The sequence below is a fragment of the Pelophylax lessonae genome (assembly GCF_965119305.1).
Source record: "Pelophylax lessonae genome assembly, chromosome: 12".
In the NCBI taxonomy this organism is placed as follows: Eukaryota; Metazoa; Chordata; class Amphibia; order Anura; family Ranidae; genus Pelophylax; species Pelophylax lessonae.
In genome coordinates this window covers 210,653,716-210,671,307 of record NC_138779.1, presented here as the reverse complement: position 1 = coordinate 210,671,307, position 17,592 = coordinate 210,653,716, and the positions used below count along the sequence as shown (strand labels likewise).

At 46.0% G+C, this 17,592-nt stretch overlaps 1 protein-coding gene across 4 annotated transcripts in view; it reads left to right on the top strand.

The window, feature by feature from the left end:
• Window positions 1–17,592, top strand: part of LOC309568112 (dual specificity tyrosine-phosphorylation-regulated kinase 1B-like) — a 156,646-nt gene that overhangs the window by 64,912 nt on the left and 74,142 nt on the right. The window contains exon 1 of one of the 4 annotated variants that reach the window (XM_082273710.1): window positions 727–919. The exons of 2 other annotated variants lie outside the window; for them this stretch is intronic. In XM_082273710.1, coding sequence (XP_082129836.1) covers window positions 790–919 — 130 coding nt within the window. In that variant the 5' untranslated portion in view covers window positions 727–789. Of the gene's footprint in view, window positions 1–726; window positions 992–17,592 lie in introns of those variants that run through there. One more of the 4 variants, XM_082273713.1, reaches the window with a different exon arrangement.

The window sequence follows — 17,592 nt, the reverse complement described above, 5'->3', positions numbered from 1 at the left end:
CGCTTGGAACGTCCCAGGGTGTGGGAGAGGCCAGAGTTCACCTCGGAGAAGGGGGGAGAAGAAGAGTCGTGTGCGGATTCTCCATAGCCGGGACGGGGCAGAGTTCACCGTCTCCCCCCCTCTCCTCCTTCTGATTCCCTGGCCTGTCATCCCTCCCTCCTTTCCTCCTGCGCTGGGTGTGTGCGGCTCCGAGCCGCTGGGCCTGCAGGGATCTCTCTTCTCCAGCGGCTGAGACGTGACCTTCCATGACCCGCGTTCACCTTGATCCGGCTCCCGGGGCTCTGGAGCGGGCCCCGCGCCCTGTCTACCCGCCAGGTAGCAGCATGCTGCCCCAAAGATAAGGCCCAGCCCCCGGCCTATCTCCTGCATTGTGGTGTAACAGGGTTCATCCTCCCCTCCTCCTCCTCCACCAGGACTCAATGACTGGATCATCATCACACCCCTATAAATATCCCCTCCACCCCCCAAGGGCTACAGACAGCCGGCATGGCCAGAGACCCACTTTAATGTTTCCTACACCCGGAGTTTTCTCTTTATTTTCTGTCCGAGGCCTGTGTGTCCCCCATCCTCCGATATCCTGGACATTTATACCCTGGACTGGTTCACTTCCTGCACTGGAGATGATGGATCTGTGACCGGCGGACTCTCACCTTTTATTTTATTTTTTTAAAAAAAATCATTTTTTGCTTTTTTGTAATTTGCTTATTTTTGCTTGCCCCCCCCCCCCCGACTACCTACAAAGACTTTGGTGCATCGTGCAAATAACAAAAACAAAAAAAGATATTATCGATGGTGATTACATCCAGCTCTGAAGAGGCTCCCCCTCAGAGAATGCTGACGGCGTTACAGACGGAGTGGGTCAATAAGGATCCCGTGTGTTACCTGCCTCCGTCCCACTGCAACAAGAAGCCTTCCAGAAGTTGGTATACGTTCCTGAGAAACAAACCCTAATGCCTAGTATAGTGCTAAGCAGCGTTACCTGCCCTCTTTGGTATACAACACTTTGCTATATTTTGTCTATTCGGTGGTTGCATGCTACATCAGTGGTTGTGTCATTGCATCCGATCATTCCGTGCCCACGACACCCGGCTTTCTCCCATCTGCTGGGATACTGCAGCTTGTGCAACGGAGGGCACCGGGTGTCTGGGCATCATGGTCATGGCACTGGCTGTTTGAGCATTATGGTACCACTTGTCTGGACATTCTGACACTGGTTGTCTGGGCATCATAGTCATCATGGCGCTGTTTGAGCATTATGGTACCACTTGTCTGGGCATCCTAACACTGGTTGTCTGGGCATTATGGTCATCCTGGAAATGTGTTTGGGCACCCCTGTTAGTCTGCTGCTGGGCACCCTGGTAGCCGGTGTCTGGGCATCATAGCTTTGTTTGAGCATTATGGTACCACTTGTCTGGGCATCCTAACACTGGTTGTCTGGGCATTATGGTCATCCTGGAAATGGTTGTTTGGGCACTCCTGTTAGTCTGCTGCTGGGCACCCTGGTAGCCGGTGTCTGGGCATCATGGCATTATTTGAGCATTATGGTACCACTTGTCTGGGCATCCTAACACTGGTTGTCTGGGCATCATGGTCATCATGGCACTGTTTGAGCGTTATGGTACTACTTCTCTAGGCATCCTAACACTGGTTGTCTGGGCATTATGGTCATCCTGGAAATGGTTGTCTGGACACCCTGGTAGCCAGTGTCTGGGCATCATGGCATTGTTTGAGCATTATAGTTCCACTTGTCTGGGCATCATGGTCATAATGGCACTGTTTGAGCGTTATGGTGCTACTTGTCTGGGCATCCTAACACTGGTTGTCTGGGCATCATGGTCCTCCTGGAAATATTTGTTTGTGCACCTCTGTTAGTCTGCTGCTGGGCACCCTGGTAGCCGGTGTCTGGGTATCATGGCATTATTTGAGCATTATGGTACCACTTGTCTGGGCATCCTAACACTGGTTGTCTGGGCATTATGGTCATCCTGGAAATGGTTGTCTGGACACCCTGGTAGCTGGTGTCTGGGCATCATGGCATTGTTAGAGCATTATGGTACCACTTTTCTGGACATTCTGACACTGGTTGTCTGGGCATCCTTGTCATTATGGTACTGTTTGAGCGTTATGGTGCCACTTGTCTGGGCATCCTAACACTGGTTGTCTGGGCATCCTAACACTGGTTGTCTGGGCATCCTAACACTGGTTGTCTGGGCATCATGGTCATCATGGCACTGTTTGAGCATTTTGGTCCCATTTGTCTGGACATCCTATAACACTGGTTGTCTGGGCATTATGGTCTTCCTGGAAATGGTTGTCCGGGCACCCCTGGAAGCCAGTGTGTGGGCATCATGGCATTGTTTTGAGCATTATGGTACCATTTGTCTGGACATCCTATAGCACTGGTTGTCTGGGCATCATGGTCATCCTGGAAATAGTTGTCTGGGCACCCCTGGTAGCCGGTGTCTCTGCATCACCATTATCTTTAAGATGAAGCATAAGTGGGGGGCATAAGGTTTGCTAAAATAGTTTGTATCTACAAGGATCTTGTACTGTATAGGAATTTGATTTGTAATCAATTTTTTGACCGTTGTGTTGACTGGATTATCTTGGTGACCACAGACCCCCATTTTGGTGACTGGAAAACTGTTGACCATAGCAACAAGGCCTTCATTTCCTGGGCGTAAGGGGGAAATTACAGTTGGATTTGTGTTGATTCCTTCAGGGTCACACCGTCCTTTTAAGATGTAAGGCCGAGTTATAGGAAACATGCAGGTCTATTAAATCTGTAGTTGGTTCTTTGAGGATCATGGTACCACTTGTCTGGTCATCCTGGGACCGGTTGTTCAGGGTGTCATGATCACCCTGGAGCCAGTTGTCTGTATAGCATGGTTGTCCTGGAACCAGTTGTCTGAGCCTCCTGGAAGTGTATGGTGGATAAGGTTTGGTAAATGTCTGTGTATAATTTTGTACTGTGAGGAGTCTGATTGGATAATCTTTGTGACCCATGGACCTCATTTTGGTTTTAGGAAAACTGTTTGTTGACCATGGCAACAAGGCCTTCATTTACTTTGTGTAGTGGGAAACTAACAGTTGGATTTGTGTTGGTTCCTTCGGGGGTCACACTGTCTTTTTAAGATGTAAGGCCCAGTTATAGAAAACATGCCGTTATGTTATCAAATCTGTAGTCCTCGTTTGGGCATCATGGAACCAGTTCTGGGTATTGTGGTCATCCTAGAACCAGTTGTCTAGTCCTCCTAGTTATCTTGATGATTAAGTAGACGGTGCATAATGTTTGCTAAATAGAAGTTCTGAATCTATAAGGATCTTGTACTGTGAAGGGTCGGATTGTAATCAATTTTTGACCTTTGTGTTGATTGGATGATAATCTTGATGACCATGGACCTCATTTTGGTTTTATTGACTATACGCAGTGATGGCGAACCTTGGCACCCCAGGTGTTTTGGAACTACATTTCCCATGATGCTCCACTAAACTGCAGAGTGTATGAGCAACATGGGTAATGTAGTCCCAAAACATCTGGGGTGCCAAGGTTCACCATCACTGGACTATAGCATCAAAGCCTTCATTTTCCTGGGGGTAGTGGGAAAACAGTTGGATTTGTGTTGGTTCCTTCATGGTCACACCGTCCTTTCTAAGATGTAGGACCCAGTTATAGAAAACATGTAATTGTATTATCAATACTGTAGTTGGTTATTTGGTCATCATGGTATTGCCTGGTCATCCTGGGACCGAATGTCCGGGGTGTCATGATTACCCTGGAACCAGTTGTCTGGACATGAGTCATCCTAGAATCGGACGAGGGTGTCATCATCCCCTTGCTAGCAGTTATCTGGTTATCTTTAAAGATGAAGAGTACAATGCATAAGGTTTGCTATATTAAAAGTCTGAATCTATAATTTTGTATGTGAGGGGGCTGCATGAATGATCATTTTGGTGACCATAGACCCCATTTTGGTGATAAGTAAACTGTCTGACCATAGCAACAAGGCGTTCATATCCTGGGTGTTGTGGGGGAAATGTCAGTTGATTTGTGTTGGTTCATTTAGGGTCCCACCTTTCTTTTGGGATGTAAGGCCCAGTTATAGAAAATGTGCAGTTCTATCATCAAATCTGTAGTCGGTTGTTTGGCCGTTATGTTACTACTTTTCTTGCCATCCTGGAACTAGTTGTTTTGGGGTGTCGTGATTTCCCTGGTGCCAGTTGTCTGGACATCATGGTTATCTTAACGATGAAGTGTATGGTGCATGAAGTTTGCCAAATAAAGTCTGCATCTATAAGGATTTTGTATTGAGAGGTCTGGTTGAAATTAATTTTTGGTTGTTGTGTTGGTTAGATGATAATCTTGGTGACTATAGACCCTATTTTGGTGATGGGAAAACTGTCTGTTGGCCGTAGCAACAAGGCTTATTTTTCCTGGGCGGAGTGGGGAAATATGTTGGATTTATGTTTGTACCTTCAGGGTCACACCGTCCTTTTTAAGATGTAAGGGCCCAGTTATAGAAAACATGCAGTTCCAGTATCAAGTCTGTAGTCCAGTGGTTCTCAACTCCCGTCCTCAGGACTCACTAATGGCACTTTTCCACTGCATGGAACTAAACGGTTCGGCACGCTTTTGTGCTTTTCCACTGCTGGTACCGCATGGTATAGTGTAGGAACGGTTCGGTACGGCGGCGCTTTTCCACTGCATGGAACCGAACGGTACGGCTCTGAAAAAACAGTACCTACTCGATTGTGGCTCCAACAGGTACCAAACTAGTACCATATTCCACAATCCTTTGCATGCAGTCACTACTAGCCACTGATTGGTCAGAGAATCCCACCCACCCTGTTGTTATCCCACCAACTTAACTTTAGTACTACTTTAGTGGAAAAGCAAACCAATACCGTACCGTACCGAACCGTTCCAACACCGTACCATGCGGTACCAGCAGTGGAAAAGCAAGCAGGGCCGAGTAGAGCCGAGCCGGTACTTGCAGTGGAAAAGTGCCATAACAGGCCAGATTTTTACTATCAGGCTCTGAGGAAGAGGCACGGCCTCGAAACGTGTTAGCCCTTCGTCTACATGAGACATTGGACTTTTCCATTTGATGCTGCTTTTTGGAATTAATGTGCTGATTACCACATATGTTTGTGAGTAGTTTGATTTGAACTTTTATCTCGTTTCCTGAGCGTACTGCAGGAATGATAGCTGGGATTGTATTGGTTCCTTGGGGGGTCACACCATCCTTTTATCATGGAAGGCCCAGCTATGAAAAATCTGTAGTGTTGTATTCTTTGGACCGATTTTGTGAAATATTGTGTTTGGGATTATACTTTTATTTATAGTCTTCAATTTTTTCAAGTTTCTCTTTTGAAACTTTTTTCAAGTTTGAAAGCTTTCAGATTGGGTGTCATCTTGCATTAGATTGCTTTGCAAAATGTTTATATAGCATAGTTTAGTACACAGTTTCCACCCCAGAGTGATTGCTTTCCGCTTTGATTGGCTGAGCATCGTCCTATATAAAGTACAAACTTTTTTATTGGTTACGTGTAGTCATCTGTCTAATCCATGTCAAGTTGTGCATAAACATTTTTGACAAATCAGTTGGATCTTTTTGTAATTTTTGCTACAAAGGTAGCTGATAGGTTTGGTACAGATTTTGTTGCATCATTGGTTTTAAGTATCAGCATTGTGATTTTTTTTTTTTTTTTTTTTTTTTTTTTTTTGTAGTGCTAGTGCCCATAGCAAACGATGGTATTCAATCTTTTTTTTTTCTCAGTGCAGGTTGGAAAGTGAGTTAGTTATCATAGTTCAACAGAACAATTAATCTGCTATTGTTAGTATTTCGAGGGTTATTATATATAATTTGTTTTAAGCGGTGACAGATGCATCTCATTCCTCTGAAATATGTGGATTACACCTTTTTTATAGACTGTTTACGTCTTAAATGTTAGAACCCGTCAGGTTTTACGGCTATCTTTTGCTTTGTTAAAGAGATTTGCCTTCACTTCCTGTTTTGGTGATGCTTATTTTTTTATTTTTCCATTTTTCCAGACAGGAAGTGGGGGAAGTTTGCTGCAACAAGTTAACATACAACAAAAAGTTGAGATGTTCTAGCATTCCTCTGCCTATAAAAGCGTTTCCACCACTGTTTGTGTTACTGTGGGAGAGTTTCCCTCACTCATCTCTGGTTACACTGGGGTTGATTTACTAAAACTGGAGATTGCAAAATCTAGTGTAGCTGTGCCTGGTGGCCAATCAGCTTTCAGCTTGTTCAGTTAAGCTTTGACAATAAGCCCACATTCACATTGGGCTGATTTGACATGCAATTTGATATTTTGAATCGCATGCCAAATCGTAGCCTATTGCCGGTGTTCTAAAACTTTCTCGGACCCATGAAAAAAATCGGACCTCCTCACTTCCGGTGGCCCTACGTCATGAAACAGCTGATGGGAGTCTCAAGTGCGCATGCGCACAAGACATTATCTTGGTTTGGTAAAATTATAACCCATAGCGGGGAGTTGACTGAGAGGAGGCGGGGCTGAGGTGGGACGGAAGACACCGCCGCGTCATCTGCAGAGCTGAATAGAGGAGGCGGGACGGAGGTGCGGCCGTGTAATAAATGCAGGACTTTAGCGACTCAAGTTTTATTATCTTTAGTAATTATCGTATTATTTATCCTTAGGATTTCATAACATTTAGTATTACTATAAGCCCCCGTTCACACTAAGGCGACCTGTGAGGCGACCTGGTCGCCTCACAGGTCGCCGTAGGTCGCCTCCCATAGGGAAGCTGCGGACCCGTTCTAATAGGAGCGACACAAGTCGCTCTGACTTAGAAAAAGGGTCCGGAGCTTCTTTGGGGCGACCAGGAGGCGACCGCCATAGACTTCAATGTTATGAAGTCCGTGGCGGCCGCTCTGAGGTCGCGGCGCGCTGCTCGCACCATGACCTCGGAGGTCGCCACCCGAAGTCGGATCGCTTGCATGTGAACGGGGGCTAATACAAAATAAGAAATACTAAATGTAATGAAATCCTAAGGATAAATAATACGATAATTACTAAAGATAATAAAACATAAGGAGTCGCTTAAGCCCTGCATTTATTACACGGCCGCACCTCCATCCCGCCTCCTCTAGTCAGCTCTGCATATGTGCCTCCGTCCCGATGATGCGGCGGTGTCCTCCGTCGCACTTCAGCCCCGCCTCCTCTCAGTCAACTGTCCCCTCTGTTATAATTTTGCCAAACCTCGAAAAATGTCTTCTGCGCATGCGCACGGGCGACTCCCATCAGCTGTTTTGTGATGCTCTGTCCTCGGAAGTGACGAGGTCCGATTTTTTTTTTTTTTTTTTTTTTTTTTTTTTTTTTTTTTTTTTTTTCACGGGTCCGACAAAATTTTACAACATTGGCAATGGCAACGTCTGAATCTATTCCTAAAAGTAGTTTCTGCTCTAATTTTGGCGACTTTGGGAGGCGATTTCAATAGACATCTGCGCAGGAACCCAAACAGATGTCTGTGAAATCACCCCGGAAGTTGGGCTGAAATGTCGGTTTGATTTCAAACCTGCCCTCAGTGTGAACCTAGGCTAAAACCTGGAAGCTGGTTTCTATGCAGAGCTGCACCAGGTTTTGCACTCTCCAGTTTTAGGCCCCTTTCACACGGGGTCGACTACGTCCGTCCAGCAGATCCACCAGTTCAGCGGGGGATCTCTCAGCTGAGCAGGTGAATGACAGCTCCTCTATGGGGCGATCGGATGGTAACGTACCGCCTGTCTATCAGATTGTCATCCGATCAGTACAAATTCTGGATGGACCCTCTGCACACTGCTACACCCTTTCTAGCAAATTATGCAATGAAAAACAGATATTTAGTTTATATATTGCAATACATGTTTAAGCTGACCAACAGCGTCAAAGTAATCCCTCTTCTGGCCAGTCCTACACTGCCTTTCAAATGCTAAGGTGGACACCATGCCAACATGGGGCATAAAGACCCAAGGTGAAGGAGAGCAACTAGGTTACAGATCTGGTCACTGACCTGCGTTGCAAGTTCAACATAGAAAAAGATATACCTGTGCTCAAATCCCATTAGCTTGTTCATGTATTTGAACCATCAGGTCCATACAGAATTTGTAATGTTGCTATGTGGTCACACCCCTTTAGCACCCAAAAGTTCAAATAAATGAACAAGCTAATGGGATTTGAGCACAGGTATAGCTTTTTCTGTCATCAGATCTGACAGACAGATGACAAACGTATCGACGTCCCTCTGATTTTGGCGGCCTGGATGATGGCAGGTGTCAGTGGACACCTGCCACCCCATAGAGAGCTATGGATTGTCCGATCAGGTCTGCCTGAAAAACAGACTGGAGAACCTGATCGGAAACGTTCGTATGATGGGGATCCTAGCATATCCATTCCAGTGTGTCACCAGAGTAGGGAATGAGGGGAAATTCCTAATAAATCTCTGGGTACAAGTAAAACCTGACACGAGTTCTGATCCTGCCCCACTCTATCCAAAACAAATATTGGCCTAGAGTCGGTTCACACTAAGGCAACACAACTTCAGGGGCGACCTAGTGAAGTCGCCCTGCACCGCGACTTCGGCGCGACCTGCACAGACTTCACATAATGGAAGTCAATGCAAGTCGCTACGACTAAAGTCAAAAGTAGTGCAGGAACCTTTTTCTAAGTTGGAGCGACTCGAGTCACTCTTAGAACGGTTCCCATAGCACAGAATGGAAAACTACTTGTCATGCGACCAAGTCGCGGTAGTGTGAACCGGCCGTAAGGATACTTTCAGAGGGATGCAGTGACCGAAGCCTGAGGACTGCCATGTGATTACTTTTGTAAACACGTGTTATGTTGTTTATCAGCTGACTGCAGTGTTTGTCATTGTACGCTTTCAGACAGTGAAATGAGTTTTGTTGTGCCGAATTGTTACTCAGAGCCGTCTATAAAAGGATAACATTTTTTGGAACTGGTTCACAGCTTGGAATGGCACAGGAAGAATGTTGCAATGCATGCGGTCACATGACCACTTTGAGGTTGCTAAAGTAAAGGTGGATGGTAGCATGACGAGGCCTGGTGTAGAAGGGGCTGATTGTCAGCGATTTATTTATTGCACACAACGCACGGGCCACCATTTTTGTGTCTAGAATGCGGATTTGCTGCTACTTGTTTTGCTTGTAGCACCCAGTTTGTTTCATAACAGATAAAGGTTTTATTGGCCCTCAAAATAAACAATCTCTTTTTAAAGTCTCAGAAAAGCTACTGGGCATGGTTGATGATCATGGTGAGGTGCCCATTAGCAAGCATATTACAAGAGTTTTTTCACTGTCCGCAACCTGTGTTTAGCCAAGCATGCTCAATAAGCCTGACTATCACAGCAGTTGTGTGTGTGAGCTGTGCTCTACATGTGTAAAGGTTGGCAGGCACATGGGAAATAGATAAGTTGTACAATCTGCAAACTTGGTGGAAGTTTTACTGGAAAAGTTTTGATAGAAAAAGTATTTTTTTTTTTTTTTTACAACCTGTAAGAGAAACAAATAATGAGCTAGTATGCATCGCATACTAGCTCATTATGAAATACCTTAGAACGAGCCCCCGCCGTGCCGTCCGCTTACCTATATGACGGGCGACATGTCCAGTCGCCCGTCTTCCGGGATCGCGACATCCGGCCATCTGATTGGCCGGAGCCGCCGTGACGTCACGCGCGCGGTAGCCGACAGGCACGGCACGGGTCTCTGAAGAAACGGCACAAGCGGCCGTTCCTTCAGAGCGCATGCGCCAGTGACGTCACTGGCTGCATGTAAGGTAAATATCTCCTAAACGGTGCAAGTTTAGGTGATATTTACAGTACCTATAGGTAAGCCTTATCATAGGATCACCTATAGGTAAAAGTGTCAGAGGAGGGTTTACTTCCTCTTTAAGGCAGGCCATATCAGGGGTGTCAAGCTGGCGGCCTTCCAGCTGTTGCTGAACTACAAGTCCCATCATGCCTCGGCCTGTGGGAGTCATGCTTGTAACAGTGTGCCTTTCAATGCCTCATGGGACTTGTAGTTCCGCAACAGTTTGAGGGCTGCCAGTTTGACACCTGTGCCATAGATCAGTGGTCCTCAACCCTGGCCTACAGGACCCACTAACAGGCCAGATTTTAGGTATTACCTTGGGGAGATGCAGACTAGAGTACTGCAATCACTGAGCAGCAAATTATATCACCTGGGATGTATTTCAGTTATCTTGAAAATCTGGCCTGTTAGTGGGCCCTGTAGGCCAGGGTTGAGGACCACTGCCATAGATGATGCAATTTTCTTTCCTGCAACCACAGGTTGCAGGAAAGAAATCGCTAGATTCCCCCGTCAACACAGTCAGTGTTAATGACTCACACAGTGGGTGGAGGGGGCATGCATGGAGTCTTCTCTGCTGGTAGAACACAATGATTGCTGCTGGCAGTGATCGCATGGAAAAAAAAAAATAGACCGGCTGGTTGTACTGAAGTCAATTGTACAACCATACTTGGATCGAAATTCGTCCCGTTCCTGCTGACCTGGCCAAATTTAGATTTTGTCTATGGCCGGCTTTAGATTGGTACTTTAGTATTGATACTGCAGGGTACTGGACTGAATGGCCTTTGAATTCTGTTTGTTTACCACCTTGCTTGGGCACATTGGCTAACACAAGAGGAGACCAATTCAACTGTTCCAAGACCTAATCTATACAAGAGAGGATAGGGCAGTAACTTTAGAGCCTGTATTCACCCCAACAGGCGTCTTTTGAGGGGTGCATAATGCATGCATTAAACCTTTTCAGTCTATTTCTAGGCACAACCGCTTGCTACAATGCGCTATAACATGCTACTCAAAAATGCAACATGTCCTACTTTAAGTGCACACCAACGCAACACTGAAGTAATAGGCCATGAGACCAATTACCTTGTCTGTACGCATTGAAATTGCTTTGGAAAATGTTGCACAATGCAGAATGACAGGACCGGTGTGAACAAGCCCTGTAAATGGATCTGTTTTGTTATGGCTGTGTTAAGTGATGCTAAAGGATAATTTTGTTTTATATTTAATAAGAGGTTGCACTTGCCTGCTCTATACATTGATATTGCATGGAAAGGTCTCCTTACCTTGCCTTCTGGAAGCCCTCTGCTGACACTCTGTGCTTCTCCCTGCCCTGGGTGCCTCCTTAGCAAGCTTGGTGCTATGGAGGCACCCGTGCATGCATGCTCCTGAGCCGTGCTGTGTGCGGTAATGCATAAACACTGCAGAAGTAAGCCATGCCCCTTCTGTGCATCCACACACAGAATTGGGAAGTCACACCCCCTGCTCCCTCTTCACAGGAGTTTGACTAACAGCAGCAGGAGCCTATTGCTCCGGCTGTTCCCTCTGAGAGTAGGAAATAAAGGACGGTGCTGCAACTAAAATATCGCTAAAGCGGTGACAGGAGCAAGATAAAAAGAAAACTTTAGGCCCAGTTCCTGGTCCCTTCCTCCTGCCGGGTGCCCCCACAGCAAGCAGCTTGCTCTGGGGGCATCCAAGCAGGTGTGCTCCTGACCCACGGCTCCGTGTCCCCATTCACACACAGAGCTGTGTCTTTGCCATGCCCCCTTGATTGGCTCACTGGCTGCTGCCAAAAGTCAATTAGGAGTGGGAGTCAAGGCTCTCGTGGACATCACTGGATCAATAGGTGGCTCAGGTGCTGCTCACAGAAGTTTTTTAACTTCATGCATAGAATGCATGAAGTTAAAAAATAGGGGTGCACCGATCCGACTTTTCTTGTCCCGATACCGATATCTGGCATTGTGTATCTGACGATATTGATCCAGAACTACACACATACACAATATGCATGTGGCTGCAGTACAGAGCAAAGCCGCTGCTTCATGTGTATGGCTCCTCCATTCACAGGCGGAGTGCATCTGATATCACTCCGCCTGTGAGCCAGACCTATACAGTAAAAGTAGCGGCTCCCATCCCATAATACTACTACACCAAGTAAGGGACGGCTGAGCTGGGACTCAGCAAAACCGGATCGGCCCGTGGATCGGTTAATTTTACTGATCCCCCCCCCCCCCCCCCCGATCCAGCTATTGTGGCAGTATCGGTGCAGATATCCGATCCCAATATCGGACCTGTGCATCCTTAGTAAAAAAAAAAACACTTTAACCAGACGTTTTGTTTAGCTGAACTGGCCAAATTTCAATCCATGTGTGACCACTGCAGTTGAAAAAGAGGTCAGTCTACCGATTGACTTCTGTTCAGCTGCCATGTTGGATATAAGCTGCTCAATCGGTGGCTTCAACCAAAGGTGGCAGCGCTGATCTGTGTATTCTGACATCTGGGAAGTCTCTCTGCTGTCAGAATACAATCGCCCATCCATCCACCTTAAATGTGTAAATGGGGGGGAATCTGTTCAGTTTTTAGGCTGAAGGAAAAAAAAATGAACCATGTATAGCCAACTTTACTAAGAAATTTACCACGGCAGGGTAAAAAAAAAAGTTTGGGGTGGTGATCTAATGCTTGAACCTCTTCCTGCGTGGGTGGCAGACATGTGCATCTCGGTGAAATGTGATAACATGACCGGGCTACATGATACATTGACTGGATTAACATGCCACTGGCATGAGTCCTTTGAGGGGGAACGGGAAGGTTAGTGTGTTAAACGCTCGTGATGCAGATGATGTGACCTCTTAGATCTGGTCTAAGAACAGTCCGCCCCCCCCTTGTTAATTTTCATAGATGTGCCATGAACACTGGGTTGTCTGTTTATTTTTGAGTCTACATGGCTACTTTCTATAGTTGTACTCTGTAGAAGGTGTGTGTTTGGGGTGGATGTTGAGAGTGGTCACCCAGCTCACAGCTGGTCCATTGAAATAATTGATCTCCAACAGAAATTGCTGCCACTTCCAAAGTTTATCAGACAGCATTTCCTAATGAACTATTGATGAAAGTTGCCTGTGACTTCTTGGAAAGGCCTCAACAATACAGTTGGGACATTTGGTCGCCAGACTATTCCTTTCAACTATCAAATATTCAGTAAGATTATATATGCGTGTAACATATTGTATGCATGTTATTTACCTATTCTCTTTCCCGTCCTTTGTGTATACGACCGCTTCTGGGCATTGCATTTCAGAATGGGATGTCAGAAGTCGGAGCACAACACTGTAGCGCTTCACCCCAGTTGCACTTTATAGTATCCTGCAGCAGACCCGGGGCTGTCACTTAGTGGTTGTAAAGGCAGAGGGTTTAACCCTCTTCTTTTTTTTGTTATATTTTAACAGGGGTCTTGCACAGAGCAGCCCAGATTCTCCTCCTCTTCTTGGGTCCCTCGCCAGCGCTTCTGGCCCCTCTCTCCTGCCAAGTGCCCCCACAGCAAGCAGCTTGCTATGGTGCCAGCTGAGCCGATGCTCTGTGTCCATTCAGACACGGAGCCGCTGCTTGCCCCCGCCCCCTCTCCTTATTGGTTCATTGGCTGACCTCAGCAGGAAGCAAGTGGCGCCTCTGCTGCGTCTCAGCCAATGAGGGAGGAAAGGCTCTGAAGAAGAGGCTAAGCCTCGAAACACGTTAGCTATCATAATGAGGACATTGGTCATGGATACAGTTCCAGATGTTCGGATTTTATGTGCTTTTTTATATCTTTGTGAGTATATTTACCTTTAAATAATAAAGCCTGTTATTGAGGATAATGCACTAGGCCGCTACCCCCCAATTTGTTCATTTCTTTTGACTAGTGCCTTCTGACAACCCCAGTCCTAAAGGGCAGCAAGGCCGTGGCAATTTGGGAAGACAAGTGAGAGTAACGTGGAATAACATCTCTAAACAAGTTGGACAGGGGGGGCCCTGTCTCTGAGCGCAGGAGAAAGGTGCTATGGCATTGCATTTTCGTCTTTAACCCCCCACCTAATACCTTGATCTCCATCCATCACCGTGCACATCTGCATCAGCTCTTCTCCCCTCTCTTAGTCTTTTGAGATCTGTGGGAGCCATTGGCTCTAGCTGTTAGGCCAAACCTGAAAACTGGGGGCAGGCTCGCGCTGGGCTGTGTGTCTAAATAGATGCAATCAGCCCAGCTCAGGAGCAAAAACGCACGAGTGCCTTCATAGGAAGCTGCTTGCCATAGGGGGCACTCAGCAAGGTGGAGGAGCCAGGAGTGCTGATGGGGGACACCAGAAGAAGACTGGGACTGCTCTAGGCAAAACCATTACATGTTTGTTATTAAAAAAAAAAAAAAATTCCAATAACTTTGAAGCTGATGTTCATACTTCATGTCACTTTTAACCACTTGCCGACCGCCGCACGACTATCTACGTCGGCGGGCAGCCCCTCACAGGCAAACTAACGTAGGTCTATGTCGCTTGCTTGTGAGGGTCTAGGGAGCAAGCGCCGCCGGAGGCGTGGTCACGGACCCCCCCCCCCCCCGCGCGTGTGACCAGCGGACCCAATGTCCGCCGGTCACTCGGCGATCGGCGGGGGAGAGGGAGAATGTCAGGCAGCTTGTGTAAACAAGCGACCTATCATTCTCCTCGCTGTAAAGACACTGATCACACGGATCTAGTATGTAGATCCGTTGATCAGTGTCCTTACAGCTGAAGCCACAGCCAATCACAGTAGAAAGCACGCCCCTAGGGACACACACAGCCCCTCCCTCCCAAATAAAGTTAACCCCTTCACTACCAGTGTATTTTTACAGTAACCGTGCATATGTATAGCACTGATTACTGTAGAAATGTCACTGGGACCCCCAAAAGTGTCACAAATGTCAGTCAAGGGTCCGATCTGTCCGCCCCAATGTCACAGTACCGCAAAAAAAATCGCAGATCGCCGCCATTACGCGTTAAAAAAAAAAAAAAACAACAAAAATGACAAAAATCTTTCCCTTTGTTAGTAAACTCGATAACTTTTGCGCAAACCAATCAAAATACGCTTTTTGCGATTTTTTTTTTTTTTTTTTTTTTTACCAAACATAGGTAGCATAAAACTAATTGGCCGAAAATGTTAAAAAATTTTGATTTTTACATTTTTTTGGGGGGGAATTTCATATAAAAAAATGTGAAAAATATTGTTATTTTTGCAAAATTGACGCTCTTTTTTTGTTTATAGCGCGTGATCAAAAAATCGCACAGGTGATCAAATACCACCAAAAGAAAGCTCTGTTTGTGGGAAAAAACGGACGCCAAATTCGTTTAGGTACAGCGTCGCACGACCGCGCAATTGTCCGTTAAAGTCACGCAGTGCCGAATTGCAAAATACCCCCTGGTCAGGAAGGGGGTAAAATCTTCCGGGGCTTAAGTGGTTAAGTAGTTTCTTTGGACCAATCTGCATCAAACAATTTTTTTGGGTTACTGATTGTTGCATTGTCTCGAAGCACTATTGGGGAGATCTACTAAAACTGGAGCACAGAATCTGGTGCAGTTGTGCGTGGTAAACAATCAGCTGTCAACTTCTGCTTATTCATTTGAGTTTAAGGCCCCTTTCACACACTCTGCCGGACGGACTCTGTTTTTCTCAGCGTTGGATCGATCCGCATGTGTGAAAGAGCCCTTACATTAAAACCTGGAAGCTGATAGGTTACAATGCACAGCTGTACCAGATTCTGTGTGTACCAGTTTTAGTAAATCTCCCCCCATATGTACTGCATGTAACTTTAGCTACATACAGTGCTGGGTTCCAGGTGTGAGACAGACTTCTGCCTCACACTCGGAACAAAACAATGTGGCTGAGTGGCTCTCAGCCATTCATAGGGAGCTTTGTATTCTGTGGATGAATACAAAGTTTCCTCTGATTGGCCAAGTCTGAGAGCGTGGTGTCAGCTCGCCCCTCCCACTAATTCACAGAATACAAAAATGCCTATGAATAGCTGAGCGCTGCTCAACCAAACTGTTTTGTTCCGGGTGTGAGATGGGAGGTCTGTCTCCATGCCGGAACCCAGCACTGTGTACTGTAAGAAGCTGGCATTACATGCAGTACATACAGTGCTTAGAGACAATACAGCACTTAGCGAAGCAAATAGTTCATGTAGACCAGCTTGGTCCAAAAAACTAAAGTGACATGAAACCTAGACATCAGCTTTAAGTGAGACTATAGCATTTTCCTTCACTCCTCCCCTTGAAGCTTTATTAAAGGCTATGTATGGAAGGGGCTGAGGAGCTGGGCCAGCACAGAGTAATTATATTCTCCTAGAAGGGTAGGTGGAGGGGCTGTGCCAGGAATTGCCTTTTCTGGTAGTCCTATTTTCTAGCACATTCCTAGGTACATACGTGAAACCTTGTATGCCCGGGATGCTGATCAATGTGCTGCATTCCTAAATGGATGAATTCATGGATTGCTTTATGTAAGAATCGGAACACTTATTTTTAAAGCAATATTCTACAGTTTCATGATATTTGTATTGGCATTATGCTTAGATTGATCAACTTGGGCAAGTGGGTCAGAGGTCATCTGAAGTCTGTCAGTTGCTGTTCAGTGAATCGCCAGACCTGTGCTTTTGGATGGGCCGCAGTCATTGGACTTCAAGTGACCTCTGATCCATAGATACCGTCTAAGAGTTAGGAAAGTGAAATTAGGACAAATACCCTTCCATAATAAATACTGCATTTACATTAAGGACCGAATATTCCGATTTTTGTCCATGCCCAGTCGTAGCTACTTTTCTTTAAAGCCCAACTCCATGCTGCCAGTTTTTGCCCACTCATTGGGGTCCTCATGTGCACTGTGTGGGTTAAACTCTGATTTTGTCTGGGCAAGTACAAATATCTTATTACATGACCTCTCCTTCGCTGACACTCCAGTATGTAGGCCCCTCACATCCTCCTGTGCGGTGCTGGAGTGAATGCCCTGCATTGGGTGGGATGACGTCTGAGAGCTGCGACTTGCTAGACACAAAAAAATGATCACATGGAGACAAAGAAGCCTGCAGGAGTGAGGAAGAAGGTATTAGTACAAACTCTGTATAGGGTGGGGTAGAACTATATATAAAAAAAAAAAAAAAGCCCGGAGTCAAGCTGTTAACAATGAACTTGAGGTCAAGGTTTCTTAATCGGGGTTGCTAGGGGTTCATTGAGCAATTTCTGCCTCTCAGATAAGTTCCCACTGACACCACTGATCTTTTTATCTATCTGCAAGGAGGTCATTCTTTCCAATGACCACAAATGTAATAAACATTCTTCACACTGACTTTAACAATGTATCATGAGCTGTAGATACAGTAATTTTTAGCTGGGGTTCCCTGAGACCATGAGGTTATTTCAAGGGTTCCTCTATTGAGAGAGGCTGCTCTAGAGAACCAAAAAAACTCCAAGGATTGCCTACTTTTATGCTGTAGATACTGAAGTGATACTAAAAGTTTGGTTATACCTACCTGCTCTGTGCAGTGGTTTTGCACAAAGCAACTTCAAACCTTTTCTTTTAGGTGCCTACCTATGCTCATGGCTCCTCCCCCCCACCCCCTTGAGCAGTGCCCCTAGATCAGTGATGGCGAACCTTGGCACCCCAGATGTTTTGGAACCACAATTCCCATGATCCCTTTCTTTTAGGGGCCTACCTATGCTCCTGGCTCCTCCTCCCCTCCCCTTTGAGCAGTGCC